Here is a 24,921-nt window from a genome sequence, read left to right as displayed (position 1 = left end):
GTGTTGTTGTTTTTTTTATTCTATAAAAATAAAACTCATTCTGCTGACAGACAGTGTCCAGCAGGTCCGTCATTATATAATATATAATATATACCTGTCCGGCTGCAGTAGTGATATATATATTTTTTTTATATCATTTATCATCCAGTCGCAGCAGACACAGTACGGTAGTTCACGGCTGTGGCTACCTCTGTGTCTGCACTCGGCAGGCAGTCCGTCCAGAATTGTATACCACCTAACCGTGGTTTTTTTTTCTTTCTTCTTTATACATACATAGTTACATAGACATCTCTTTATCAACCAGTCTATATTAGCAGCAGACACAGTACAGTACGGTAGTTCACGGCTGTGGCTACCTCTGTGTCTGCACTCGGCAGGCAGTCCGTCCATAATTGTATACCACCTAACCGTGGTTTTTTTTTCTTTCTTCTTTATACATACATAGTTACATAGACATCTCTTTATCAACCAGTCTATATTAGCAGCAGACACAGTACAGTACGGTAGTTCACGGCTGTGGCTACCTCTGTGTCTGCACTCGGCAGGCAGTCCATAATTGTATACTAGTATCCATCTCCATTGTTTACCTGAGGTGCCTTTTAGTTGTGCCTATTAAAATATGGAGAACAAAAATGTTGAGGTTCCAAAATTAGGGAAAGATCAAGATCCACTTCCACCTCGTGCTGAAGCTGCTGCCACTAGTCATGGCCGAGACGATGAAATGCCAGCAACGTCGTCTGCCAAGGCCGATGCCCAATGTCATAGTACAGAGCATGTCAAATCCAAAACACCAAATATCAGTAAAAAAAGGACTCCAAAACCTAAAATAAAATTGTCGGAGGAGAAGCGTAAACTTGCCAATATGCCATTTACCACACGGAGTGGCAAGGAACGGCTGAGGCCCTGGCCTATGTTCATGGCTAGTGGTTCAGCTTCACATGAGGATGGAAGCACTCAGCCTCTCGCTAGAAAACTGAAAAGACTCAAGCTGGCAAAAGCACCGCAAAGAACTGTGCGTTCTTCGAAATCCCAAATCCACAAGGAGAGTCCAATTGTGTCGGTTGCGATGCCTGACCTTCCCAACACTGGACGTGAAGAGCATGCGCCTTCCACCATTTGCACGCCCCCTGCAAGTGCTGGAAGGAGCACCCGCAGTCCAGTTCCTGATAGTCAGATTGAAGATGAAGATGTTGAAGTACACCAGGATGAGGAGGATATGGGTGTTGCTGGCGCTGGGGAGGAAATTGACCAGGAGGATTCTGATGGTGAGGTGGTTTGTTTAAGTCAGGCACCCGGGGAGACACCTGTTGTCCGTGGGAGGAATATGGCCGTTGACATGCCTGGTGAAAATACCAAAAAAATCAGCTCTTCAGTGTGCAGGTATTTCAACAGAAAAGCGGACAACAGGTGTCAAGCCGTGTGTTGCCTTTGTCAAGCTGTAATAAGTAGGGGTAAGGACGTTAACCACCTCGGAACATCCTCCCTTATACGTCACCTGCAGCGCATTCATAATAAGTCAGTGACAAGTTCAAAAACTTTGGGCGACAGCGGAAGCAGTCCACTGACCAGTAAATCCCTTCCTCTTGTAACCAAGCTCACGCAAACCACCCCACCAACTCCCTCAGTGTCAATTTCCTCCTTCCCCAGGAATGCCAATAGTCCTGCAGGCCATGTCACTGGCAATTCTGACGAGTCCTCTCCTGCCTGGGATTCCTCCGATGCATCCTTGCGTGTAACGCCTACTGCTGCTGGCGCTGCTGTTGTTGCTGCTGGGAGTCGATGGTCATCCCAGAGGGGAAGTCGTAAGCCCACTTGTACTACTTCCAGTAAGCAATTGACTGTCCAACAGTCCTTTGCGAGGAAGATGAAATATCACAGCAGTCATCCTGCTGCAAAGCGGATAACTGAGGCCTTGACAACTATGTTGGTGTTAGACGTGCGTCCGGTATCCGCCGTTAGTTCACAGGGAACTAGACAATTTATTGAGGCAGTGTGCCCCCGTTACCAAATACCATCTAGGTTCCACTTCTCTAGGCAGGCGATACCGAGAATGTACACGGACGTCAGAAAAAGACTCACCAGTGTCCTAAAAAATGCAGTTGTACCCAATGTCCACTTAACCACGGACATGTGGACAAGTGGAGCAGGGCAGGGTCAGGACTATATGACTGTGACAGCCCACTGGGTAGATGTATGGACTCCCGCCGCAAGAACAGCAGCGGCGGCACCAGTAGCAGCATCTCGCAAACGCCAACTCTTTCCTAGGCAGGCTACGCTTTGTATCACCGCTTTCCAGAATACGCACACAGCTGAAAACCTCTTACGGCAACTGAGGAAGATCATCGCGGAATGGCTTACCCCAATTGGACTCTCCTGTGGATTTGTGGCATCGGACAACGCCAGCAATATTGTGTGTGCATTAAATATGGGCAAATTCCAGCAGGTCCCATGTTTTGCACATACCTTGAATTTGGTGGTGCAGAATTTTTTAAAAAACGACAGGGGCGTGCAAGAGATGCTGTCGGTGGCCAGAAGAATTGCGGGACACTTTCGGCGTACAGGCACCACGTACAGAAGACTGGAGCACCACCAAAAACTACTGAACCTGCCCTGCCATCATCTGAAGCAAGAAGTGGTAACGAGGTGGAATTAAACCCTCTATATGCTTCAGAGGTTGGAGGAGCAGCAAAAGGCCATTCAAGCCTATACAATTGAGCACGATATAGTAGGTGGAATGCACCTGTCTCAAGCGCAGTGGAGAATGATTTCAACGTTGTGCAAGGTTCTGATGCCCTTTGAACTTGCCACACGTGAAGTCAGTTCAGACACTGCCAGCCTGAGTCAGGTCATTCCCCTCATCAGGCTTTTGCAGAAGAAGCTGGAGACATTGAAGGAGGAGCTAACACGGAGCGATTCCGCTAGGCATGTGGGACTTGTGGATGGAGCCCTTAATTCGCTTAACAAGGATTCACGGGTGGTCAATCTGTTGAAATCAGAGCACTACATTTTGGCCACCGTGCTCGATCCTAGATTTAAAGCCTACCTTGGATCTCTCTTTCCGGCAGACACAAGTCTGCTGGGGTTGAAAGACCTGCTGGTGACAAAATTGTCAAGTCAAGCGGAACGCGACCTGTCAACATCTCCTCCTTCACATTCTCCCGCAACTGGGGGTGCGAGGAAAAGGCTCAGAATTCCGAGCCCACCCGCTGGCGGTGATGCAGGGCAGTCTGGAGCGACTGCTGATGCTGACATCTGGTCCGGACTGAAGGACCTGACAACGATTACGGACATGTCGTCTACTGTCACTGCATATGATTCTCTCAACATTGATAGAATGGTGGAGGATTATATGAGTGACCGCATCCAAGTAGGCACGTCACACAGTCCGTACTTATACTGGCAGGAAAAAGAGGCAATTTGGAGGCCCTTGCACAAACTGGCTTTATTCTACCTAAGTTGCCCTCCCACAAGTGTGTACTCCGAAAGAGTGTTTAGTGCCGCCGCTCACCTTGTCAGCAATCGGCGTACGAGGTTACATCCAGAAAATGTGGAGAAGATGATGTTCATTAAAATGAATTATAATCAATTCCTCCGCGGAGACATTGACCAGCAGCAATTGCCTCCACAAAGTACACAGGGAGCTGAGATGGTGGATTCCAGTGGGGACGAATTGATAATCTGTGAGGAGGGGGATGTACACGGTGATATATCGGAGGGTGATGATGAGGTGGACATCTTGCCTCTGTAGAGCCAGTTTGTGCAAGGAGAGATTAATTGCTTCTTTTTTGGGGGGGGTCCAAACCAACCCGTCATATCAGTCACAGTCGTGTGGCAGACCCTGTCACTGAAATGATGGGTTGGTTAAAGTGTGCATGTCCTGTTTTGTTTATACAACATAAGGGTGGGTGGGAGGGCCCAAGGACAATTCCATCTTGCACCTCTTTTTTCTTTTCTTTTTCTTTGCATCATGTGCTGATTGGGGAGGGTTTTTTGGAAGGGACATCATGCGTGACACTGCAGTGCCACTCCTAAATGGGCCCGGTGTTTGTGTCGGCCACTAGGGTCGCTAATCTTACTCACACAGTCAGCTACTTCATTGCGCCTCTTTTTTTCTTTGCGTCATGTGCTGTTTGGGGAGGGTTTTTTGGAAGGGACATCCTGCGTGACACTGCAGTGCCACTCCTAGATGGGCCCGGTGTTTGTGTCGGCCACTAGGGTCGCTAATCTTACTCACACAGCTACCTCATTGCGCCTCTTTTTTTCTTTGCGTCATGTGCTGTTTGGGGAGGGTTTTTTGGAAGGGCCATCCTGCGTGACACTGCAGTGCCACTCCTAGATGGGCCCGGTGTTTGTGTCGGCCACTAGGGTCGCTAATCTTACTCACACAGCGACCTCGGTGCAAATTTTAGGACTAAAAATAATATTGTGAGGTGTGAGGTATTCAGAATAGACTGAAAATGAGTGTAAATTATGGTTTTTGAGGTTAATAATACTTTGGGATCAAAATGACCCCCAAATTCTATGATTTAAGCTGTTTTTTAGTGTTTTTTGAAAAAAACACCCGAATCCAAAACACACCCGAATCCGACAAAAAAAATTCGGTGAGGTTTTGCCAAAACGCGTTCGAACCCAAAACACGGACGCGGAACCGAACCCAAAACCAAAACCCGAAAAATTTCAGGCGCTCATCTCTATTTTAGAAACTTGATTTAAAAAACAGAAACAGGCTTAGCAATTTATGTTTTATTGGTATTACAGAGACTGTTAAAGACGCTCAATTAAGCAAATATATTACCGTCCAGATCCCTCTAGCTTTGGCTTACCATGATGATGCCAATATTCCTCAAATTGTGAGAGCACATAGAATAGGCCCCATACGTCAAAATGGTGATTCTAGATCAGAGGTTCTCAAACTCGGTCCTCGGGGGCCTACACAGTGCATGTTTTGCAGGTCTCCTCACAGAATCGCAAGTGAAATAATTAGCTCCACCTGTGGACCTTTTAAAATGTGTCAGTGAGTAATTAATACACCTGTGCACCTGCTGGGTTACCTGCAAAACATGCACTGTGTGGGCTCCCGAGGACCGAGATTGAGAACCTCTGTTCTAGATCCTGCTCAGTCATAGCCAAATTCTTTGATTATCGGGCTAAAGAACAGATGCTATCAGCTTATCGAGCCAAGCAAAACCTACTTTTGGATAGTCACCGTATATTAATATTTCAAGACTTTTTAACGGTGGTAACAGAAAAAAAAAAAAAGCCTTCTCCGAGGTTTGTAAGATGTTGATAGACCAGAACCAGCACTTTACACTTCTTTAGCCGGCAAAATTGAGAGTGATCATAAATGGTCGCCCCGTGATCTTTACCGACCCTCAGAGGGCCAAAGATCACTTTCAAAGAGGTCACTCACCTTCTCCTAACTCTGTAGCTGAATCCGTGGAAGGATCCCGATTATTATCCTCTACTAATTAAAGTTTATAGTAAATCTTGATGGTTTGGGTCTTACTTTATATAGGCTGTAGGCCCCTGAGGTTTTATATTTTCTTTCTCCATGCTCGTCAAGATTTTCTAATGTATGCAATTTTTCTTGTTTTCTCATTTACTATATGGTTGTTAATTCGGAGCACCACCCTTCTACAGGGGTGAGGTCCTCCAGTCTGGTTGGTGGAACACTTGCTACTCCACCACTTTTTTGTTAAAAAAAATAAATAAAAATGTAAATCACGTGAAGTAAAAATAAGATTTTACTCACCGGTAAATCTATTTCTCGTAGTCCGTAGTGGATGTTGGGAACTCCGTAAGGACCATGGGGAATAGCGGCTCCGCAGGAGACTGGGCACAACTAAAGAAAGCTTTAGGACTACCTGGTGTGCACTGGCTCCTCCCTCTATGACCCTCCTCCAGACCTCAGTTAGGATACTGTGCCCGGAAGAACTGACACAATAAGGAAAGGATTCGGAATCCCGGGTAAGACTCATACCAGCCACACCAATCACACCGTATAACTCGTGATACTATACCCAGTTAACAGTATGAAATATAACTGAGCCTCTCAACAGATGGCTCAACAATAACCCTTTAGTTAACCAATAACTATATACAAGTATTGCAGACAATCCGCACTTGGGACGGGCGCCCAGCATCCACTACAGACTACGAGAAATAGATTTACCGGTGAGTAAAATCTTATTTTCTCTAACGTCCTAAGTGGATGCTGGGAACTCCGTAAGGACCATGGGGATTATACCAAAGCTCCCAAACGGGCGGGAGAGTGCGGATGACTCTGCAGCACCGAATGAGCAAACTCTAGGTCCTCCTCAGCCAGGGCATCAAACTTGTAGAATTTAGCAAATGTGTTTGACCCCGACCAAGTAGCAGCTCGGCAAAGTTGTAAAGCCGAGACCCCTCGGGCAGCCGCCCAAGAAGAGCCCACCTTCCTCGTGGAATGGGCTTTTACAGATTTAGGATGCGGCAGTCCAGTCGCAGAATGTGCAAGTTGAATCGTGCTACAGATCCAGCGAGCAATAGTCTGCTTTGAAGCAGGCGCACCCAACTTGTTGGGTGCATGCAGGATAAATAGCGAGTCAGTCTTTCCGACTCCAACTGTCCTGGAAACATAGATTTTTAGGGCCCGGACTACGTCCAGCAACTTGGAATCCTCCAAGTCATGAGTAGCCGCAGGCACCACAATAGGCTGGTTCAAATGAAAAGCTGAAACCACCTTTGGGAGAAATTGGGGACGAGTCCTCAATTCCGCCCTATCCATATGGAAAATCAGATAAGGGCTTTTACATGATAAACCCCGCCAATTCTGACACACGCCTGGCCGAAGCCAAGGCCAACAGCATGACCACTTTCCACGTGAGATATTTTAAATCCACGGTTTTAAGTGGTTCAAACCAATGTGACTTTTGGAAATTCAACACCACGTTGAGATCCCAAGGTGCCACTGGGGGCACAAAAGGGGGCTGAATATGCAGCACTCCCTTAACAAATGTCTGAACTTCAGGTAGTGAAGCCAGTTCTTTCTGGAAGAAAATCGATAGAGCCGAAATCTGAACCTTAATGGAACCCAATTTTAGGCCCATAGTCACCCCTGACTGTAGGAAGTGCAGAAAACGGCCCAGCTGAAATTCCTCCGTTGGGGCCTTCCTGGCCTCACACCACGCAACATATTTTCGCCATATGCGGTGATAATGGTTTGCGGTCACTTCTTTCCTAGCTTTAATCAGCGTAGGGATGACTTCCTCCGGAATGCCCTTTTCCTTCATGATCCGGCGTTCAACCGCCATGCCGTCAAACGCAGCCGCGGTAAGTCTTGGAACAGACAGGGCCCCTGCTGCAGCAGGTCCTGTCTGAGCGGCAGAGGCCATGGGTCCTCTGAGATCACCTCTTGAAGTTCTGGGTACCAAGCTCTTCTTGGCCAATCCGGAACAATGAGTATAGTTCTTACTCCTCTTCGTCTTATTATCCTCAGTACCTTGGGTATGAGAGGAAGAGGAGGGAACACATAAACCGACTGGTACACCCACGGTGTCACTAGAGCGTCCACAGCTATTGCCTGAGGGTCTCTCGACCTGGCGCAATATCTTTCTAGCTTTTTGTTGAGGCGGGACGCCATCATGTCCACCTGTGGCCGTTCCCAGCGATTTACAATCAGCTGAAAGACTTCTGGATGAAGTCCCCACTCTCCCGGGTGGAGGTCGTGCCTGCTGAGGAAGTCTGCTTCCCAGTTGTCCACTCCCGGAATGAACACTGCTGACAGTGCTAACACGTGATTTTCCGCCCATCGGAGAATCCTTGTGGCTTCTGCCATCGCCGTCCTGCTTCTCGTGCCGCCCTGTCGGTTTACATGGGCGACCGCCGTGATGTTGTCTGACTCGATCAGTACCGGCTGGTTTTGAAGCGAGGTCTTGCCTGACCTAGTGCATTGTAGATGGCCCTTAGTTCCAGAATATTTATGTGTAGGGAAATCTCCTGGCTTGACCATAGCCCTTGGAAGTTTCTTCCCTGTGTGACTGCCCCCCAGCCTCGAAGGCAGGCATCCGTGGTCACCAGGACCCAGTCCTGTATGCCGAATCTGCGGCCTTCTAGAAGATGAGCACTCTGCAGCCACCACAGCAGAGACACCCTGGTCCTTGGAGACAGGGTTATCAGCCGATGCATCTGAAGATGGGATCCGGACCACTTGTCCAACAGATCCCACTGAAAGATTCTTGCATGGAACCTGCCAAATGGAATTGCTTCGTAGGAAGCTACCATTTTTCCCAGGACTCGCGTGCAGTGATGCACCGAGACCTGTTTTGGTTTCAGGAGATCTCTGACTAGAGACGACAACTCCTTGGCTTTCTCCTCCGGGAGAAACACCCTTTTCTGGTCTGTGTCCAGAACCATCCCCAGAAACAGTAGACGTGTCGTAGGAACCAGCTGTGACTTTGGAATATTCAGAATCCAACCGTGCTGTTGTAGCACCTCCCGAGATAGTGCTACCCCGACCAACAACTGCTCCCTGGACCTCGCCTTTATAAGGAGATCGTCCAAGTATGGGATAATTAAAACTCCCTTTTTTCGAAGGAGTATCATCATTTCGGCCATTACCTTGGTAAATACCCTCGGTGCCGTGGACAGACCAAACGGCAACGTCTGGAATTGGTAATGACAGTCCTGTACCACAAATCTGAGGTACTCCTGGTGAGGAAGGTAAATGGGGACATGTAGGTAAGCATCCTTGATGTCCAGTGATACCATGTAATCCCCTTCCTCCAGGCTTGAAATAACCGCCCTGAGCGATTCCATCTTGAACTTGAACCTTTTTATATAGGTGTTCAAGGATTTCAAATTTAAAATGGGTCTCACCGAACCGTCCGGTTTCGGTACCACAAACATTGTGGAATAGTAACCCCTTCCTTGTTGAAGGAGGGGTACCTTGACTATCACCTGCTGCGAATACAGCTGTGAATTGCCTCCAGCACTGCCTCCCTGTCCGGGGGAGCTGTTGGCAAGGCAGATTTGAGGAAACGGCGAGGGGGAGACGTCTCGAATTCCAGCTTGTACCCCTGAGATACTACTTGTAGAATCCAGGGATCCACCCGTGAGCGAGCCCACTGGTCGCTGAAGTTCTTGAGACGGGCCCCCACCGTACCTGGCTCCGCCTGTGGAGCCCCAGCGTCATGCGGTAGACTTAGAGGAAGCGGGGGAGGGCTTTTGTTCCTGGGAACTGGCTGTATGCTGCAGCTTTTTTCCTCTACCTCTGCCTCTGGGCAGAAAGGACGCTCCTTTAACCCGCTTGCCTTTCTGGGGCCAAAAGGACTGTACCTGATAATACGGTGCTTTCTTTGGCTGTGAGGGAACATGGGGTAAAAATGCTGACTTCCAAGCTGTCGCTGTGGAAACGAGGTCCGAGAGACCATCCCCAAACAACTCCTCACCCTTGTAAGGCAAAACTTCCATGTGCCTTTTAGAATCTGCATCCCCTGTCCACTGCCGAGTCCATAAACCCCTCCTGGCAGAAATGGACATTGCACTTATTTTAGATGCCAGCCGGCAAATATCCCTCTGTGCATCTCTCATGTATAAGTCTGCGTCTTTAATATGCTCTATGGTTAGCAATATAGTGTCCCTGTCTAAGGTATCAATATTTTCTGACAGGGAATCTGACCACGCAGCTGCAGCACTGCACATCCATGCTGAAGCAATAGCTGGTCTCAGTATAATACCCGAGTGTGTATAAACAGACTTCAGGATAGCCTCCTGCTTCCTATCAGCAGGCTCCTTCAGGGCGGCCGTGTCCTTCTTTGACAGGCGTGTGAGCGCTTTATCTACCCTAGGTTTAATTTCATTCATCAGAAGGGGGAAAAACCACTGGTAGTTTTTTCTCCCCAAACATAATACCCTTTTTTGTGGTACCTGGGGTAATATCAGAAATGTGCAACACATTTTTCATTGCCGTAATCATGTAACGTGTGGCTCTATTGGAATGTACACTAGTCTCATCATCGTCGACACTGGAGTCAGTATCTATGTCGACATCTGTGTCTGCCATCTGAGGTAGCGGGCGTTTTAGAGCCCCTGATGGCTTTTGAGACGTCTGGGCAGGCACGGGCTGAGAAGCGGGCTGTCCCACATCTGATATGTCGTCAAACCTTTTATGTAAGGAGTTGACACTGTCGCGTAATTCCTTCCACATATCCATCCACTCAGGTGTCGACCCCGCAGGGGGTGACATCACATTTATCGGCACCTGCTCCACCTCCACATAAGCCTCATCAAACATGTCGACACAGCCGTACCGACACACCGCACACACACAGGGAATGCTCTGACTGAGGACAGGACCCCACAAAGCCCTTTGGGGAGACAGAGAGAGAGTATGCCAGCACACACCAGAGCGCTATATAAAACAGGGATACACACTACACAGTGATTTTACCCCTTATAGCTGCTTATATATCACAGATTGCGCCTAAATTTAGTGCCCCCCTCTCTTTTTTACCCTATGTAGTCTGGAACTGCAGGGGAGAGCCTGGGGAGCGATCCTTCCAGCGGAGCTGTGAGGGAAAATGGCGCCAGTGTGCTGAGGGAGATAGCCCCGCCCCTTTTCCGACGGGCTTCTCCCGCTTTTTTTATACAGTTATGGCAGGGGATTTTACACATATATAGTCTTAAAGGCTATATTATGTGTTAATTTGCCAAGTAAGGTACTTATATTGCAGCCCAGGGCGCCCCCCCCCAGCGCCCTGCACCCATCAGTGACCGGAGTATGTGGTGTGCCTGGGGAGCAATGGCGCACAGCTGCAGTGCTGTGCGCTACCTTAATGAAGACCGAAGTCTTCTGCCGCCGATTTCCAGGAACGTCTTCTTGCTTCTGGCTCTGCTAGGGGGACGGCGGCGCGTCTCCGGGACCGGACGACCGAGGCTGGGCCTGTGTTCGATCCCTCTGGAGCTAATGGTGTCCAGTAGCCTAGAAGCCCAAGCTAGCTGCAAGCAGGTAGGTTCGCTTCTCTCCCCTAGGTCCCTCGTAGCAGTGAGTCTTGCCAGCAGATCTCACTGAAAATAAAAAACCTAAATATTACTTTCTTTCTAAGAGCTCAGGAGAGCCCCTAGTGTGCATCCAGCTCGGCCGGGCACACAATTCTAACTGAGGTCTGGAGGAGGGTCATAGAGGGAGGAGCCAGTGCACACCAGGTAGTCCTAAAGCTTTCTTTAGTTGTGCCCAGTCTCCTGCGGAGCCGCTATTCCCCATGGTCCTTACGGAGTTCCCAGCATCCACTTAGGACGTTAGAGAAATGGTTATACAGTGGCTATTATAAACAATCATCTGGGATCCAGGAGTACATTGGTAAAAACATAGCACTTGTGCCCATAATCCAAAGCTATTTCTATACTAAACATTCTAGCAAGGTGCTTCTCAAATTCAGTCATAGGGACACAATAATGCTGGGTACACACTAGGACAGGGGTGGGGAACCTCCGGCCCGCAAAGCAGTTTGTTCCGGCCCACCTGCTTGTGTTGGTGAGACACGCCGCCACTCGGGCATTTGTATATCTGGTACTGTGGGGGCATTTGTATATCTGGCACTGTGGGGGCATTTGTATATCTGGCACTGCACTGGCATATGTGTATCTGGCACTGCGCTGGCATACGTGTATCTGGCACTGCACTGGCATACGTGTATCTGGCACTGCACTATTGGGGGCATGTGTGTATCACGTCCCATTTTAATTGGACACACCCATTTTTTGGCACGCACTCAGTACCTCTGAGGGGCAGAACTACTGGGGGGGGGGGGGGGGGGGGGGGGGAGGGTAATTTTTAAGTTGATCATTTTTGTATGGCCCCCAAAGGATTTTATAAATATCTAAATGGCCCTTGGTAGAAAAAAAAGGTTCCCCACCCCTGCACTAGGATGACAGATCAGCTATCCGGCTGATCCCCAGACCTATCTGACGATTGGTAAGTGCATGTACACTTGCCAATCAATCATCGGCCCGATGTGCCGTGGCTGAAGTCACAACTGGTCGGGCATTTACCTGTGCCCGTCCAGTTGTGATGTCAGTCACTGGCGGCCTCTGCAGCAAGTGTACGGGCGTAACAGCACGATGCGCCGTTATATCAGCCATCGGCTGTGCTGCACAGCCGACACGATGTCTGAACGACCTATTGCTGGTAGACACCCGCCGACCCATCCACGATATATCGCAGTTCAATTGAACGGATGAAACATAAACCAATGTGTACCAAGATTTACAGAGCCTGTTTTCCAGATCACCTTGCTGGAGCACACGTGTACTCATTAATCACCGAGACACTTTAAAAGATCCACAGGTGTTTCTAATTATTTCACTTGAGATTCTGTAAGGAGACCTGGGGTGTCCCGAGGAACACTGTTAGCAGTGACGGACAACACGCAGCCCCCCCCCCCCCCAAACCTTCCCATGTAGCCCCCAGCTCCTTTCTGTCTTGTGATCTTATTTGTTATAGATCAAGGGTTCTCAGCCCTCAGGTTTTCCCAACAGGTCATGTTTTGGGGATGTCTGTCTGTGGTTAACAGGTGGGATAATTACTGAGCCAGCAAAAATAAGAATTTACTTACCGATAATTCTATTTCTCGTAGTCCGTAGTGGATGCTGGGAACTCCGTAAGGACCATGGGGAATAGCGGCTCCGCAGGAGACTGGGCACAAAAAGAAAAGCTTTAGGACTACCTGGTGTGCACTGGCTCCTCCCCCTATGACCCCCCTCCAAGCCTCAGTTAGGATACTGTGCCCGGACGAGCGTACACAATAAGGAAGGATTTTGAATCCCGGGTAAGACTCATACCAGCCACACCAATCACACCGTACAACTTGTGATATGAACCCAGTTAACAGCATGATAACAGAGGAGCCTCTGGATAGATGGCTCACAACAACAATAACCCGATTTGTTAACAATAACTATGTACAAGTATTGCAGATAATCCGCACTTGGGATGGGCGCCCAGCATCCACTACGGACTACGAGAAATAGAATTATCGGTAAGTAAATTCTTATTTTCTCTGACGTCCTAGTGGATGCTGGGAACTCCGTAAGGACCATGGGGATTATACTAAAGCTCCCAAACGGGCGGGAGAGTGCGGATGACTCTGCAGCACCGAGTGAGAAAACTCCAGGTCCTCCTCAGCCAGAGTGTCAAATTTGTAAAATTTTACAAAAGTATTTGACCCTGACCAAGTAGCAGCTCGGCAGAGTTGTAAAGCCGAGACCCCTCGGGCAGCCGCCCAAGATGAACCCACCTTCCTTGTGGAGTGGGCTTTTACAGATTTTGGCTGTGGCAGGCCTGCCACAGAATGCGCAAGCTGAATTGTACTACAAATCCAGCGAGCAATAGTCTGCTTAGAAGCAGGAGCACCCAGCTTGTTGGGTGCGTACAGGATAAATAGCGAGTCAGATTTTCTGACTCCAGCCGTCCTGGAAACATATATTTTCAGGGCCCTGACAACGTCCAGCAACTTGGAGTCCTCCAAGTCCTTAGTAGCCGCAGGTACCACAATAGGCTGGTTCAGATGAAACGCTGAAACCACCTTTGGGAGAAATTGAGGACGAGTCCTCAATTCTGCCCTGTCCGTATGAAAAATCAGGTAAGGGCTTTTACAGGATAAAGCCGCCAATTCGGACACACGCCTGGCTGAAGCCAGGGCCAACAACATGACCACTTTCCATGTGAGATATTTTAATTCCACAGTGTTGAGTGATTCAAACCAATGTGATTTTAGGAAATCCAAAACAACATTCAGATCCCAGGGTGCCACTGGAGGCACAAAAGGAGGCTGTATATGTAGCACTCCCTTAACAAACGTCTGGACTTCAGGCACTGAAGCCAGTTCTCTCTGAAAGAAAATCGACAGGGCCGAAATCTGGACCTTAATGGATCCTAATTTTAGGCCCATAGACACTCCTGCTTGCAGGAAATGCAGGAATCGACCCAATTGAAATTCCTCCGTCTGGGCCTTTTTGGCCTCGCACCACGCAACATATTTCCGCCAGATGCGGTGATAATGCTTTGCGGTTACATCCTTTCTGGCTTTTATCAAAGTAGGGATGACTTCGTCTGGAATGCCTTTTTCCTTTAGGATCCGGCGTTCAACCGCCATGCCGTCAAACGCAGCCGCGGTAAGTCTTGGAACAGACAGGGTCCCTGCTGGAGCAGGTCCCTTCTCAGAGGTAGAGGCCACGGGTCCTCTGTGAGCATCTCTTGAAGTTCCGGGTACCAAGTCCTTCTTGGCCAATCCGGAGCCACGAGAATAGATCTTACTCCTCCCCGCCGTATAATTCTCAGCACCTTGGGTATGAGAGGCAGAGGAGGGAACACATACACTGACTGGTACACCCACGGTGTTACCAGAGCGTCCACAGCTATTGCTTGAGGGTCCCTTGACCTGGCGCAATACCTGTCCAGTTTTTTGTTGAGGCGGGACGCCATCATGTCCACCTTTGGTTTTTCCCAACGGTTTATCATCATGTGGAAGACTTCTGGGTGAAGTCCCCACTCTCCCGGGTGGAGGTCGTGCCTGCTGAGGAAGTCTGCTTCCCAGTTGTCCACTCCCGGAATGAACACTGCCGACAGTGCTATCACATGATTTTCCGCCCAGCGAAGAATCCTTGCAGCTTCTGCCATTGCCCTCCTGCTTCTTGTGCCGCCCTGTCTGTTTACGTGGGCGACTGCCGTGATGTTGTCCGACTGGATCAGCACCGGCTGACCTTGAAGCAGAGGTCTTGCTTGGCTTAGAGCATTGTAAATGGCTCTTAACTCCAGGATATTTATGTGAAGTGATGTCTCCAGGCTTGACCACAAGCCCTGGAAGTTTCTTCCCTGTGTGACTGCGCCCCAGCCTCGCAGGCTGGCATCCGTGGTCACCAGAACCCAGTCCTGAATGCCGAATCTGCGGCCCTCTAGAAGATGAGCACTCTGCAACCACCACAGGAGAGACACCCTTGTCCTTGGGGACAGGGTTATTCGCTGATGCATCTGAAGATGCGATCCGGACCATTTGTCCAGCAGGTCCCACTGGAATGTTCTTGCGTGGAATCTGCCGAATGAGATTGCTTCGTAGGAAGCTACCATTTTTCCCAGGACCCTTGTGCATTGGTGCACTGATACTTGGCCTGGTTTTAGGAGGTTTCTGACTAGCTCGGATAACTCTCTGGCTTTCTCTTCCGGGAGAAACACCTTTTTCTGGACTGTGTCCAGGATCATCCCTAGGAACAGAAGACGTGTCGTCGGGATCAGCTGCGATTTTGGGATATTGAGAATCCACCCGTGCTGCCGCAGCACTACTTGAGATAGTGCTACTCCGACTACCAACTGTTCCTTGGATCTTGCCCTTATCAGGAGATCGTCCAAGTAAGGGATAATTAAAACTCCCTTCCTTCGAAGGAGTATCATCATTTCGGCCATTACTTTGGTAAAGACCCGGGGCGCCGTGGACAATCCAAACGGCAGCGTCTGAAACTGATAGTGGCAGTTCTGTACCACAAACCTGAGGTACCCTTGGTGAGAAGGGTAAATTGGGACATGGAGGTAAGCATCCTTGATGTCCAGAGACACCATATAATCCCCTTCTTCCAGGTTCGCGATCACCGCTCTGAGTGACTCCATCTTGAATTTGAACCTCTGTATGTAAGTGTTCAAAGATTTTAGATTTAAAATAGGTCTCACCGAGCCATCCGGCTTCGGTACCGCAAACAGCGTGGAATAATACCCCTTTCCCTGTTGCAGGAGGGGTACCTTGATTATCACCTGCTGTGAATACAGCTTGTGAATGGCTTCCAATACCGCCTCCCTGTCGGAGGGAGACGTCGGTAAGGCAGACTTTAGGAAACGGCGAGGGGGAGACGTCTCGAATTCCAATTTGTACCCCTGAGATACCACCTGAAGGATCCAGGGGTCCACTTGTGAGTGAGCCCACTGCGCGCTGAAATTCTTGAGACGGGCCCCCACCGTGCCTGAGTCCGCTTGTAGAGCCCCAGCGTCATGCCGAGGACTTGGCAGAAGCGGAAGAGGGCTTCTGTTCCTGGGAACTGGCTGTTTGCTGCAGCCTTTTTCCTCTCCCTCTGCCACGGGGCAGAAATGAGGAGCCTTTCGCCCGCTTGCCCTTATGGGGCCGAAAGGACTGCGCCTGATAATACGGCGTCTTTTTATGTTGAGAGGCTACCTGGGGTAAAAATGTGGATTTCCCAGCAGTTGCCGTGGATACCAGGTCCGATAGACCTTCCCCAAATAACTCCTCCCCTTTTTAAGGCAATACTTCCATATGTATTTTGGAATCAGCATCATCTGACCACTGCCGCGTCCATAACCCTCTTCTGGCAGATATGGACAGCGCACTTACTCTTGATGCCAGTCGGCAAATATCCCTCTGTGCATCACGCATATATAAAAATGCATCTTTTAAATGCTCTATAGTCAGTAATATACTGTCCCTATCCAGGGTATCAATATTTTCAGTCAGGGAATCCGACCAAGCCACCCCAGCACTGCACATCCAGGCTGAGGCGATTGCTGGTCGCAGTATAACACCCGTGTGAGTGTATATACATTTTAGGATATTCTCCTGCTTTCTGTCAGCAGGTTCCTTAAGGGCGGCCGTATCCGGAGACGGTAGTGCCACCTGTTTTGACAAGCGTGTGAGCGCTTTATCCACCCTAGGAGGTGTTTCCCAACGTGCCCTATCCTCTGGCGGGAAGGGGTATGATGCCAATAACTTTTTAGGAATTATCAGTTTTTTATCGGGAGAAACCCACGCTTCATCACACACTTCATTTAATTCCTCAGATGCAAGAAAAACTACAGGTAGTTTTTTCTCACCAAACATAATACCCTTTTTAGTGGTACTTGTACTATCAGAAATGTGTAAAACATTTTTCATTGCCTCAATCATGTAACGTGTGGCCCTACTGGAAGTCACATTCGTCTCTTCATCGTCGACACTGGAGTCAGTATCCGTGTCGGCGTCTGTATCTGCCATCTGAGGTAGCGGGCGTTTTAGAGCCCCTGATGGTCTTTGAGACGCCTGGACAGGCACCAGCTGAGTAGCCGGCTGTCTCATGTCATCAACCGTCTTTTGTAAAGAGCTGACACTTTCACGTAAATCCTTCCATAAGCTCATCCACTCAGGTGTCGACTCCCTAGGGGGTGACATCACCATTATAGGCAATTGCTCCGCCTCCACATCATTTTCCTCTTCATACATGTCGACACAGTCGTACCGACAGACAGCACACACACAGGGAATGCTCTGATAGAGGACAGGACCCCACTAGTCCTTTGGGGAGACAGAGGGAGAGTATGCCAGCACACACCAGAGCGCTATATAAATGTTGGGATAACACCAGAGTGTTTTTCCCTTTATAGCTGCTGTGTATATTATACTGCGCCTAATTAGTGCCCCCCCCTCCCTCTTGTTTTACCCTTTTCTGTAGTGCAGGACTGCAGGGGAGAGTCAGGGAGACGTCCTTCCAGCGGAGCTGTGAGGGAAAATGGCGCCAGTGTGCCGAGGAGATAGGCTCCGCCCCCTTCTCGGCAGACTTTTCTCCCGCTTTTTTCAGGAATCTGGCAGGGGTTAATATACATCCATATAGCCCTGGGGGTTATATGTGATGTAATTTAGCCAGCCAAGGTGTTTATATTGCTGCTCAGGGCGCCCCCCCCCAGCGCCCTGCACCCATCAGTGACCGGAGCATGTGGTGCATGAGGAGCAATGGCGCACAGCTGCAGTGCTGTGCGCTAACTTGGTGAAGACTGATGTCTTCTGCCGCCGATTTTCCGGACCTCTTCTTGCTTCTGGCTCTGTAAGGGGGACGGCGGCGCGGCTCTGGGACCGGACTCCGAGGCTGGGCCTGTGTTCGGTCCCTCTGGAGCTAATGGTGTCCAGTAGCCTAAGAAGCCCAAGCTGGCTGCAAGCAGGCAGGTTCGCTTCTTCTCCCCTTAGTCCCTCGATGCAGTGAGCCTGTTGCCAGCAGGTCTCACTGAAAATAAAAAACCTAAAACTAACTTTTCCTAAGAAGCTCAGGAGAGCCTCCTAGATTGCACCCAGCTCGGTCGGGCACAAAAATCTAACTGAGGCTTGGAGGGGGGTCATAGGGGGAGGAGCCGCTATTCCCCATGGTCCTTACGGAGTTCCCAGCATCCACTAGGACGTCAGAGAAATAGAGTAACTCACCTGTGCATGATAAGACAAATCCAGAACACATGCCCTGCTGGTAGCGCAGGAGGACAGCTTGTAATGCCTGCTATATTATTACAGATAGGCGTCTCTTTCTTTCATCAAATGTATTAATAGAACTTGTTAATGAAACTAATGCTGTGTACACAAGGCGCGATGCACCGTACAGGCCGACATTGACTATTCGACGGGGCCGGGCCGATATTGTCAATGTTGGGCTGCCTGCACAGTCTTATCTTGCGACGCCGATCCTGCGGGACTGCGCATCAGCATCACAAGCTGTGTACACACGGTGTGATATGCACTAACTTTCCTTACGATTTTGACTACAGTATATGGTCAAAATAGTAAGGAAAGTTAAGTACATATCACACCGTGTGTATGCATCATAAAAAGGAGTCGCTTGTAAAGATTAGTGGGCCGCCGAGTCTGGCCACTGCAGTGCATCAAAACACGACTTTCTGAAATAAAATAAATAAATAACACCTTTGTGGGTGACTCTCGTACAAACTATGGGGTAATTCTATTGGGAGCGGATTTTGCTTAGTCATCTAGTCTGAACTTTTCCGGTATATGTGTGTGTGTGTGTGTTAAAACCACTATTCCAGAACATGCTACAAATGTCGCGATTGAAAAGAAATGCGTCACTCGACTATTTTTACTCCCACCTCCAAAATTTGGTCAAAAGTTTTACAATTTGTGGGGAAAAATGGCTCAGTCGCAGTCACATAACAGAGGAAGAGGTGATGAATGTGGGTTCGGCAAGTTACCAGGGTGCCTGGGTGAAACTGGTGGGTCTGCAAGGAATAGGGATAACTGTATGGCGTTACTTTTGCGTCATCAAATAGCTATACAGACACACTTTTACATTGTAAGTACAACTAGCACGACTTGTATGTGCAGTACACAATGGATGTCTGGTGTTTAGTACTGTCCCCGGAATTCAGAGGTGAACTGGTTGTGTGTTTAGATGGGGGAAGAGGGAAAGAGGGGAGAGGGGGGGTCAAGGGGGGAGATCTGGCAAAGGTGTAATGTTTTCTGGTTTAAATTGTGTGTCTAAAGCAGTGCTTCTCAAACCCGGTACTCAGGACCCCAAATGCTTCACATTTTCCAGGTCATCAAGCCGGAACACAGGCGTGTCACCAACTGTCACATTTTAAAGATCCGCAGATGACCTGGAAAACATGAACTGTTAGGGGTCCTGAGAACGAATTTGAGAACCCCTGGCCTACAGTAAGCCTGCTCCACAGTGCAATGAGCGGAGGTCACCATGGAGAGGTCAGCGCTCACAAACCACACACACAATATAAGTATGGAACATAGGGCCTAATTCAGTAAGGATTGCAAATTCTGCTTTTGGATCGCTTGCTGGGGGCCACCCATCGCAGGACAAGTCCACCCAGCACGCTAACAGCCACTAACCCCTTGACCACGCTGAAACTGCGGTCGCAATGTAATTTCAGCGTGATCGCTAATATCAAAGAAGCATTCTGCCAGCGCAGCCTGGCTGCTCCCGCAAGAGGCTTGCTGCAATCTTTTTGATCGCGGCAGCGGCGTGTACAGTCACGCAGCCGCCCTGATCATTCCCCCTGTTCACGCCACCAAGCCCCCTGTTCCTAAGCCGCTCCCCCCGCAATGCTCCGTTTTGTAAACGATTGACAGGCAGAGGGTGCCGCAGAAAATGCGGGTGAATGCTTTTCGTAGTTTTTGCGGTTGGATCGCACATTGCGATCCAACCTGAATCAGGACCATTATCCAGCTACTTGTTTCTGATAGGCAAGAACCATCTACTACTCAGGCCTCTCAGACTCTGCACATTGGTCCGCTATATACTCAGCGACTCACTACTCCAATTATTTAAGCTGAAGTTTGGTTGACTTACTTGAAGCAGGGGGAACAAGGTAAAGGGGGCACACACGGGGAGATCCGTTCTTAAAATCTAAGCAATCTGACCAGATTGCTTAGATTTTAAGCATGGATCTCTTCGTGTGTATGCCCCATAGCGATAGCATTGCGCAGCCCCGCGCGTCGCCATCGCCGGTGCTAGATTGGCCTGCATGCAGGCACAATCTAGCACATCGCTCATTTCACCCGCTGGGTGAAATCAGGGCCCCCACAGCCTCGCTGTGCTAAGCGGGGGAGAGATGTGTGCTGAGCGGTCACTGATAGATCGCCTTAACACCTCATCTGCGCTACTGCACGTTATAGCTGCACCAATGTATTGTGCTCTTCCAAATGGCTCCCGGGTCATTAGAATCAATAAACGGGAGCCTTTATAACGAACAGAAGAGTGTTCAGTAAGTGGGGACTAATTTCCTGAGTCTTTATAATGTGAGCGCTCAGTCTAGCCCCGCCCATCTTCACAATGCCACCCAGCTGTACAATCTGTATGGGGAGAACGCTGAGTCACAGATCTGAGCGGCTACATCAAGTTCCTAACACAACTCGCTGTACAAGTGACTGAAGATATGTGGGCAGGATCTTTTTAAACCTCCGCAGGGACGCAGTATAACCTGCAATATGCGCTTTACAACTAAACTGCGCATAAGTTTCGCAGTATTAAGTTTATCACACAAACTCGGGGGTTTATCACGCGAGGCAATGACACCAACTTCACTATAAATGGAACTGCCTACAATAAGTCAAGATAAGCCTGTGGGAATCTCTATATTTTGTGCCCCATATGCAGTAGCATCCTCAACCTTATACCTTTCCAGAAGGCTGTGGTTTATTCTGGAAAATTAGCATAAAATCTCAAGGAAGTCTCTTTACGGGCTCGCCACAGGTTCTATTTCCACTCTGTTAGTGCCGTGGACACCCACGAGTGGGAATAGTCGCTGTTAGTTGGCATGACGACTGTCGGGCTTTGCAGAGATCGGGATTCCGGCATCGGTATAGGTCACATAACTACATCCCGTTAGAGGAAGCGATTGTTTTATCTTGGTGAAGGAGTGAATGGTGACAGAGGAGAAGGTTTTTATGCCTGGGCTGAGAAGATTCAGGCAGCGCTGTAGATAACAGGAAACATCCTCTTTCATAGCCCAGCGGACACCGAGCTGAGAAATGAAAGGATTAGGACATTTAAAAAAAAAAAAAAAAGCTATATGTTCCCAGCATCTTCCTTTCCCATATATAGGTTGAGTATCCCATATCCAAATATTCCGAAATACGGAATATTCCAAAATACGGACTTTGAGTGAGATAGTGAAACCTTGGTTTTTGACGGCTCAATGTACACAAACTTTGTTTAAAACACAAAGTTATTAAAAATATTGTAGTAAATTACCCTTAGGCTGTGTGTATATGGTGTATATGAAACATAAATGCATTCTGTGCTTATATTTAGGTCCCATCACCAAGATATCTCATTATGGTATGCAATTATTCCACAATACGGAAAAATCCCATATCCAAAATACTTCTGGTCCCAAGCATTTTGGATAAGGGATACTCAACCTGTACTATATTATACATCACAAAGCCCATGCTGAATGTAGAAATGTGATGAGTAAATTGTACTGGGCGCTAGAGTATTGTATATAAACAATTTTATTGAAAAACAAAATAATATAAAAGTGAGCGCTTCTTTTGAGAGAAAGAAAATTATTGGGGCTGAAAAATCCTTCTTTGAACTTCCGGTCATCATGACAACTTCCCGCGGTTGGCAGAAGTGTTGTCTGGTTGGCATCCTTCCCCCTCGATGACCGGAAGTTCGGGTACTGCGCACTTCCGGAAAACGGAGGCGCGGCTTTCAAAAGCATATAAAAAAGGGACATTTGGAGGCATAGCAGTCACTCTGCCTTAAGGAAGGATCCACGGAGGTCCGAAACGCGTCGGCGACAGACTGCTTATCTGCTTACCAGTAACTTCGAGGTTATAAGCTCTGGAGCCCAGTGGTGTGTTTGTTCCGGACTACACACTGCATCACAACCTGTGGCTCCATCTCCACCTACCGGGTAAGGATTCTGGACCTTTGACTGTTTTTATTCATTTATCTTTTATTTATGGATTCTAATACAACACTGTAAGGACAATCAGTGGTAACAGAGATTCAAAGAGAGATTTTTCAGCCCCAATAATTTTCTCTCTCTCAAAGGAAGCTCTCACTTTTATATTATTTTATTATTTTTCAATAAAATTGTTTTTATGTACAATACTCTAGCGCCCAGTACAATTTACTCACCACATTTCTACATACAGTATTTTGAGGTCTTGGGGAGACCAGAGTAATTTGATTTGGGATGCATAAGAGGGTTGCGCTAGTGCTCCATCTTAATTTTGCAATATTATTTTCTTCAAAGCCCTTGCTGACCCTACCAACATCCAACCACGGAAGACCTCTACAGGCTCTAGGAAAAGTAGCGTTACTCTGCATGATATCAATTCCTGATAATAATTCCCATTTACTTACCGTACTCTGATGAGTCCCGATCGGGGAGAGATCTCGTTTCTAAAGGAGTTTCCGATCTGAGCAGCAGCAAACGGCAGTTTTCCCTGATTAAATTCCAAGAGACGTTTGAAGTTGAGGAAGATTCCTTGTGCAGTTTCCGGTCTCAGATAGCTGTCCGTGGGGAAATAAACAGCTTAGAAAACTTTTTGGTTTCAAATGGGAATTAAAAAAGTTAGAGAATTGGTGACTCACCCAGTCATGTTGCCCCCAGGTCCGATGGACGTTTTGAACATGAGATTGAAAGATACCGGAGGAGAGAGGTCATTTAGGGTGATGGGAGATTTTACATTGTACTTGACAAAGAGGTCGGCCAGGTCTTGCTGGCCGTAGTTGTCCATCTGTGTAACGAGCAGAGTTAGACGACAGAGTGGTTAGTTATGGCTCATGCTAACAGAACACTGAATAACGCCTATCCCAGAGGTTCCGAAGTGGGGTCCCCAAGGCACCCCAATGGTCCAGGTTTTAAATGTATTCATGCTTGACCACAGGTGACTTCATTAGCACCTTAGTCAATTTGATTTTACCATCTGTGCTGAGCCATGGATATACCTAAATCCTGGACTGTTGGGGTGCCTTGAGGACCGCGTTTGGGAACCTCTGGCCTATCCCTTTCATTCTGGAACCATTCTTACTATACGGATTAGGTTCACAAAGTAGCCACATATACAAGTGTGGCCACAGTCTTTTTCACTAAAATGTGCGTATAAATCGAAATGTGATGTAACATAACTTAATGGGACTGCACTGATTAATGTGATATATGTTATTCTTGTATATCTGTGTGCGACAGAGTTCGTACACAGGGATGCTGGCTGTCAGAAAAGCGACAGCGGCATCCCATCTGCCAGAATCCCGGCAGCGAGTCCATTTTAATTGCATCCCAGAGAACAATGGAAATTGGCAACAAAAAAAACAGCTGTGGCCACTACATTGTAACACTTCATATACCGATTCAGACTCGGTCGCACACAGACATAGAAGCGTTGCATATCAAATCATTCAGAGCAGTCTCGTGAGGAGATTATGTTGCATCTCGTCTGAACATTAGAGCAATAAAAAAAAAAAAAAGACAGCTTGAAGAAGGGGTATTTGGTCCCAAAAATCAATGTTGGGCTATTTAAAAGGGCTCCAAATACTATTCACAGATATACGTGTAAAAGTTCCAGTAATTTATCTTTATTCTGATCACGGAGGGAGATATTATCATGCGCACGTAACACTTCCTGTGCGTCATCACAAACCAAGCAGCAAACATCCCGTTAGCAGGACGGTATCAGGATGGTAGATAGACGGTGGCTAGTTAGACAGTCAATAGATAGACAACGTTAGACAGACATTAGGTCGACAGGATCAAAAGGTCGACATGAAAATGGTTGATGCAGTTTTTAAAAAAATGTTTACATGTTTTTGGACTATTTCATACCTTCTCTATCCATGTCAGTATAGAGTTGGTTAAAAACCTTGTGGCGAGCCCCATGTGGGGATGTCTTTCTACAATTGGTGGTCCCAGATGACTAAACTAACGCAAAAAAATGGTGTCTACCTTTTTTGTTTCGACCCTGTCGACCTAATGTCTGTCTAACATGTGGTGTCTATCTATTGACTGTCTAACTAGACACAATCTATCATCCCACACCCTAGCACAGGGATGGGGACCCTTCGGCCCTCCAGATTTTGTTGAACTACACATACCAGCATGCCTTGCTACAGTTTTGCTACTTGGCCATGCTAAAACTGTTGCAGGGCATCCTGGGATGTGTAGTTCAACAACAGCTGAAGGGCCGAAGGTTCCCCATCCCCGTCGTAGCTTGCAAATATATATACAGTTTGAAAATACACAAGTTCTATCAAGGTATGGAAAGTCTGCCTATATCAAGGTTATTAGTAGCATCTTAATGCAAGTAAACTGGTCTTTCAAGTTTAGTGATCTATTACTGCATCCCGACTGTTCGTCAAGATTGTCACTCCCAGTGCACCATGGGCCTAATTCATATGTGGTCGCACAGCAGCTATTGTACGTAGATCGGTCGATGTTTTCTTACTGCGCATGCGTCTGAGTCACAGCGCGCACACATTCAGGTAAAAGCATTCATGTCATGGCCGTTCAGACCGTGCTGCCCTGGCACGCGTAAATTAGCAGTTGCGATCCTACTTGCTACTGGAGAGCCCTCTGCGTCCCAGGAGAGCAGCTTAGCCTGCATGTCTACAGAGGCACTCCGACTATGCGTCATGTTCCGATGTTCGACGATGGTACCAATGTATCAGCAG

General features: G+C 48.1%; 1 protein-coding gene across 1 annotated transcript in view; it reads right to left on the bottom strand.

The window, feature by feature from the left end:
* GARS1 (glycyl-tRNA synthetase 1) overlaps positions 1-24,921 on the bottom strand; it is a 131,130-nt gene that overhangs the window by 74,214 nt on the left and 31,995 nt on the right. The window contains exons 7-8 of the mRNA XM_063924322.1: positions 22,846-22,991; positions 22,615-22,764 (exon numbers count right to left, since the gene is read on the bottom strand). Coding sequence (XP_063780392.1) covers positions 22,615-22,764; positions 22,846-22,991 — 296 coding nt within the window. The remainder of the gene's footprint in view (positions 1-22,614; positions 22,765-22,845; positions 22,992-24,921) is intronic.

This window comes from Pseudophryne corroboree, chromosome 5 (genome assembly GCF_028390025.1).
Source record: "Pseudophryne corroboree isolate aPseCor3 chromosome 5, aPseCor3.hap2, whole genome shotgun sequence".
Taxonomy (NCBI): Eukaryota; Metazoa; Chordata; class Amphibia; order Anura; family Myobatrachidae; genus Pseudophryne; species Pseudophryne corroboree.
Note: the sequence above shows the minus strand (reverse complement) of the source record. Positions and strands in the feature narration are given on the sequence as shown.